This window comes from Empidonax traillii, unplaced genomic scaffold, assembly GCF_003031625.1.
Source record: "Empidonax traillii isolate 1590-97213 ecotype Southwest subspecies unplaced genomic scaffold, ASM303162v1 scaffold43:size1863611, whole genome shotgun sequence".
NCBI lineage: Eukaryota > Metazoa > Chordata > Aves > Passeriformes > Tyrannidae > Empidonax > Empidonax traillii.
In genome coordinates, this window is record NW_020955236.1 from 679,981 (window position 1) to 685,978 (window position 5,998).

General features: G+C 46.2%; 2 protein-coding genes across 3 annotated transcripts in view; both read right to left on the reverse strand.

Annotated features, from left to right (window-relative positions):
• DDX55 (DEAD-box helicase 55) overlaps window positions 1-2,365 on the reverse strand; it is an 8,282-nt gene extending 5,917 nt beyond the window's left edge. Inside the window, exons 1-6 of the mRNA XM_027878568.1 lie at window positions 2,241-2,365; window positions 1,869-1,919; window positions 1,703-1,789; window positions 1,495-1,586; window positions 1,325-1,387; window positions 613-762 (exon numbers count right to left, since the gene is read on the reverse strand). Coding sequence (XP_027734369.1) covers window positions 613-762; window positions 1,325-1,387; window positions 1,495-1,586; window positions 1,703-1,789; window positions 1,869-1,919; window positions 2,241-2,348 — 551 coding nt within the window. The 5' untranslated portion in view covers window positions 2,349-2,365. The remainder of the gene's footprint in view (window positions 1-612; window positions 763-1,324; window positions 1,388-1,494; window positions 1,587-1,702; window positions 1,790-1,868; window positions 1,920-2,240) is intronic.
• A 647-nt stretch (window positions 2,366-3,012) lies between these two features.
• TMED2 (transmembrane p24 trafficking protein 2) overlaps window positions 3,013-5,998 on the reverse strand; it is a 6,950-nt gene continuing 3,964 nt past the window's right edge. For both annotated transcript variants that reach the window (XM_027878603.1, XM_027878602.1), the window contains 2 exons: window positions 5,596-5,703; window positions 3,013-4,513 (listed from right to left, as the gene is read on the reverse strand). In XM_027878603.1, the coding sequence (XP_027734404.1) occupies window positions 4,389-4,513; window positions 5,596-5,703 (233 nt within the window). In that variant the 3' untranslated portion in view covers window positions 3,013-4,388. The remainder of the gene's footprint in view (window positions 4,514-5,595; window positions 5,704-5,998) is intronic.

Sequence of the window (5,998 nt, forward strand, 5' to 3'; positions counted from 1 at the left end):
TGGGAGTTTTCTGGGTGTTGGTTGCTGCCACTCCCTTCTCCTTCACCGTGATCCGGACGGGATTCCGGAGTCCTGCTCTCACCAGGTTCTCCACCTCCTGAGTCTGAGTAGCTGAGAACAGGCCTGTCCTTCTCTGCTTGGGCAGAAAGTCCAGGATGGCATTTAAACTGCAAGCAAACACAGGGAAATCGTAATTGTTCCCCAAGGCTCCCCCCTCAGAATGGGGTTTAATCACCGAAGGAAGAGTTTACAGGAATTTACAAGGTTTTATCATCACGTGCCAAACTCCTGCTGAAACAATTAAACAAAGAGTAAAGGAGATCAAAGTTTATTTGTTAAAGTGTTCTAAGCTGTTCTGAGGTGTGAATAATGATGTGTTAATAAACATCTTCAACAGAGAAGTGTTCATGTACATCAGAACAAAAGAAATTTTACACTCTGTATTAATCAAGGATCCACTTTTTCTGATTCTCTTCCCACTTAGCAATTGCTTTATGGAGCAAAGAGAGATAAAAGACAGAACAGAACGAATCATTGCAGGCCACACTCATTCACATCAATCATTTGAACTCAATAAAAACTCGAGGATTATTAGAATTATTCTTTCAATACCTGGCTTCAAAGCCCATATCCAGGAGCCTGTCTGCTTCATCCAACACCAACACATCAAGAGCCTTCACACAACTTGCGAGATCCAGCCCGTCCCCTTTTCTCCTGAACAAATCCTCCAGGCGCCCTGGGGTGGCCACGATGATGTTCCCGCTGTTTGGGGGAGAGACAAGGCGGGGAATCTGGGAGACCTGCTGATGTTGGTATCCCAGCACACACCCCCCCTGAATCCATCAATAAAACAAGTAATTCTGTCAATTCTATCTGCATCCAGAGTGCAGTGCCTTCCAGACACTCTGCGGTGGGAGAAAAACTCCCAGCGGAGAGCACATCGCTTGTGGCAAGAAAAGCTCAGGATATCATCAGGAATATTTGGTGCCTCCATGCAAAAGCCAGAGGCAAACATGATTCCTTCCAAACTTCGTCATCAGTATCAGCACCAAACATTTTCAGGGAGAACTGAAACATTCAGTGCTGACGGTTTTCAGGTCTGGTCTTCGCCCAAACAGCAGGTAAATGGTGCTGATGTCACGTAAGATGCTTTCCCACTGTCTCCTCACTCAAAGACTCCACAATTTCCCAGCCAACCCCAACAGACTTTTGCAGCATCATCACATTTGAGCAGCAACAGGACCAAAGTCCTGGCCTGAAATCCCTGTCAGGGAGAAAACCAGAGCTCTGAGGCACCGATAGAAATCCCTGCCAATCCACTCACCCGTGTTCCTTAAACTTTTCAACATCTTCCATTGGGTTCCTGCCACCAATGAAAAGAATCTGACTGAAACAATAAAACACAAAGATTTGGGTCCTTAAGTTTCGCTGGTTCATGAATGGGAGAGGCAGAGAGAAGGAATTACGGTCATGGAAAGGCTGAAGTTCACTCACCTGAACATGGGAAAGTGTTTTGTGAAGTGTGACAGCACCTCATGGATTTGAATGGCCAGTTCCCTCGTCGGTGTGATAATTATGGCTCCAACCTGCCCATGGAAAACAGGAATTTATGGAAAATAAATGTGGATACTCTCCCTGAAGTCCTCTAATCTTACTGACACATCATAAAAAATACACTCACAACTGAATTACCTGACCCCACCTGCATTTTCTTTAACTTTTCCTCCCGTCTGAGCAGAATTTCCAGTATGGGAATCACAAACGCCAAGGTTTTCCCACTGCCCGTCACCTGCGAGGAGGGAAACAGCGTCAGATCCCTGAGATCTCCGATCCCTGAGCCAAAAGCAAAGCCGAGGACAAGCACTCACCGCCTCCGCAGCAACATCTTTGTTACTCATGAAGAGCGGGATGGTCGCGGACTGGAAAAAGAGAAGCATCTCATGAGTGGGTGAATCGGCCACAGGGGGGGAATCTCATAGAGGCGAAATCCCTCCAGGAGGCACCAGAGCCGTCCGCGAACACCACCCAAGCAGAGCCGGTGCGAAAGCCAAGGATGCGACTTCTACGGGGCCCAGGGAGCGCTGTGGCCGCGGATCTGACCCCCTCTCCCCTCAGCCCGGCCTCCCTCCCCCGGGGCCGGCGGGCGCGGCCCCTCACCTGCACCGCGGTCACTTGGTGGGGGCAGAGCGCCCGCAGCGCCCACAGCTCGGGGCTGGGGCCGGAGGGGAGCGGCCCCTCACCTGCACTGGGGTCATCTGGTGGAAGCGGAGCTCCCGCAGCGCCCGCAGCACGCCCGGGCTCAGCGGCACCGGCAGGGATTCCCAGCCGCCCTCAGTCACCGCCTCCATCTTGGCCGCGCGGTGTCACCGCCCCGCCGCTCCCCACCGGAAACACGCGCGGCGGAACCTCCGTTCCGGGGCACTTCGGTTCCGCCCCCCCCTCCTCCTCCCCTCACGAGTGGCTTCGCCTCAGGAAACTCCGCAGAAAACGCCGAACTTTGTGTTTGGAAAAAAAAACACCTCTATTTTTGTGGTAAATGAGTTATCGTAGTGTGTATTTCAGCGGGTCATACAGCAGCGCTGTGCCACACGGTTGCTCGGGGATGGAGAGCAAAGATGTTGATTCAGAATTACCTGGAGTCTCTTCCACCTGCCCAGAAAACGGGACGGGGTTTGGATAAATTCCTGACATCCTAAAATAGCACAGAATCACTGAACTGTTAGGGTTAGGACCTCTAGAGATCGTCCAGTCCAGCCCCCCCAGCCAAGGCAGGAACAGGTGACACAGGAATTCCAGGTGGGTTTGGAATCTCTCCAGAGAGGGACAATCCACGCCCACCCTGGGCAGCTCCAATGCCCTCCCAGCCTCCATGGAGAGAAGTTCGTCCTCAGGTTGAGGTGGAACTTCTGGAGTTTTAATTTATTGCCAAATACTTTACAAAACCCCTTTATGTTAATCTGGACTTTCTTAAAGCACCAAAAGAAAAAAAAAAAACACAAAGTTGCCTTTTTCTTTTTTTTTTAAAGAATTTGTTTATTTATCGAACCTGGGTCATATTTAGATTCACGAGCAGTTTTTAAATGTACATCTTAGAATTCAATTTTCAGTGTTTTACACAAAAATATTGGCACACAACAGTTGCAATAAAGGTGTAAGAGCCACCTCTCTCAAGAACTGCTGCAAGTGTTTGCCCGAGGTTGAAAAAACTTTACCTGGAACATGAAAACCTGTAACAAATTTTAAATTAATTGTACAAAACTGTTGTGTGTTACTTGTAGAGGCTCCCCCCTGGAAAAGACCCCACCCCACCCCCAAAAATGATTACAACTAATATACATCAGTCACAACATAATCCTGGCTCAGCACCCACGTCAGACGCTGCTTTAATTTTGTTTTTTTTTTTTTTTAAACCAATCATCAGATACCGAGGAAAGGAACTTTATACAAAAACAAATCTACATGTGCCTGAAAAAGAAAACACACCAGTATTTAGCATTATGCTAACTCCGATCAGACCATGGCAGAGTTTGCCACTGCACTTAAAATACAAGGGCTGCATAGCGTGGAAAATCCCCCCTCGAATCTAGAACCCTTTTGGCCTCAGGAATCCAGATTTCCTGAACGCTAAAAATGCCCTGGGCACCGGGCAAACAGTCTGAGCTTTGGACCTGCAAAAGCCAAAGGGTTCACCAGTGTTTGCCAAGACACTGCACACAACTGGCTTCCAAATAAAACCTGCAGGAGACTCAAAAACCGTCTGAGGAACATTTGGTGACGAGCAGAGAAAAAAAAGCACTTTTGCAGCAACTATTTCATTTTAAAGAGCTTTGGGAAGAAGTTGATGTGATTAGTTGCTGATGACTATCTTTGAAATAGCAACTAGGTATTTAACCTTTTCCTTGGCAGTTGCTGTGAGTGGGGAAGGGATTATATGGATTATTTCGATTTTATAACACCTACTGCAGGGTTAAAGATGTAAAAAATGCAAACAGTCACCTTTAGGGCCTTGTACCGTTTCCCTGGACAGAACTGCAAATACTTATGGAGAGAGGGAAAGAGAAGTTAGAGAAGACACCGACATTGCTTGTTACTACAGTGAGTTACAGCGTTTGCAGCTTGCCTAGACCTTGCTTAGCACACAGACTGGGCAGATCTCAGTGGGAAAAAGATGCCAATAAAGTGACAAGATTTCAGCACAGCTTTTGCTACAGGAGATAATATAAAACCAACTCGTTTTCAGCTTGGGAAGGAACATAAGCAAAGAAGTTTTACAGTTCAGTAAAGAGGGTTCAGAAAACTAAGTGACTTTTTTTTTGTTTGTTTTGTTTTTTTTGTGACCAGGATGTTTGGTAGAGAGTGAACTGAAACCCGGGAACACAGGAGGACTCTTAGACCACCCTTCGGACTTCAAAAAACCTCTTCAGGTAGTAGATCTGTCCCAGTGTCATGGCAACTAGTACAAGGGCCTCGAAGAACGACCACAGAACCACTCTGCTGTTTGTGTTGTCATTGACTGTTGGGGAGGAAAAGGAAAAAAAAAAAAGAGAAGCAGTGAGTTACAAAGCATTGAAACTTGAAACACTCTCTCGTGGGAAGTGAGACACCCTTCTCTATTCTGTCCACCTTGCAAGCTTCTGTCAGGCCTCTCTGAGCTGCCTCACAGGAGCCACTTGCTTTTTCACTAAGTCAAGCAGGGAACTTCTAATCTCTAAAGGTTCACCATCTTTTGTTCTAAAATTCAGCCTTTTCTTAAATCAGGCCATTAGTAACAAACGTCATAAAACTGGAGATAAGTTCAAACAGCTGAGGGTCCAATGCTTTAATAAAATGTAGTATTTCCACAATAAAAATATTTGCCCTTTATTCTCACTGGGGTTGCCCCAAGGCAGCACCTGGAGCTCTGAGTCTCACTTCAAAGCTGTGTTTCAGCAGGTGGGGTTGTGATTGCAGAGTTCACCAGGACAGTGACAGCAGCTCTGCTCTCTTCCACTGAAACATTTAAAAGACTTTGGCTCAACTATTAATCCACATCCACTCCAAGGGTGAAGTAACAGTTCAACCAAAATTCATCCCTGGGAAACAAATCACAGAATCCCAGAATGGTTTGGGTTGGAAAGACCTTAAAGCCGATCCTATTCCAACCCCTGCCACGGGCAGGGATACCTCCCACTAGCCCAGGTTGCTCCAAGCCCCATCCAACCTGGCCTTGGACACTTCCAGGGAAGAATTTCTTCCTAATATCCTGTATAGAACTACTCACTTTCAATTTAAAACCATCTCCTTATCCTGTCTCTACCTGCCCTTGTAAATAGATTAAGAATTAATATCATCACAGGTATCTCCAAGAATACACCATTCAAACAACTACAGAATTTACACCAATTAAGCAAACATTATTTTCCATAAAACCCCTCCAATTTAAAGATGGCTGCAAAATTCACCAACACTCCTTTATTCTACGGGCAGGTCCTTCAGGATTTATTCTAAACTATTACCTTTGAAGTAATTTGGAAGAGTTTTCACGGGCTCATATTTCAAATCTCAATTTACAAGTTTCATTTGAGAGGGGAGAAGGCACTGAAGTCAGCCACTTACTTGCTCTATGTATTCTTTCACGGACTTCCATGTACTCCTGTTCGTGCTTCACGGCTGTCATGGCCACTGCTAACTCATTAATCATCTCTTCTAGCTTGTTCTGGTGAGCTGCAGGATAATTGCAGAAGCATCAGTAAGTCTGTTAACGACTCGAAAAAGCCATTTGTTAACATTTACGAACAGTTAAACTTCATTTCCCGCTGCAGACGTTCTGCCAAACCCAGCCTGTAAAACTTTCTATTCCTACAGCCAAGTTTAGTTTTCCACAGCACCACTTTCCCTCCACGTGTCTCATGGGCATTAAACAAGGGGGGGAAAACATTTCTCCACATCCCACTTAGGAGGCAGGAGACACACAAATTAAGAGTCAGTATTTCCAATATGCACAAACTTGCCCAGGAAA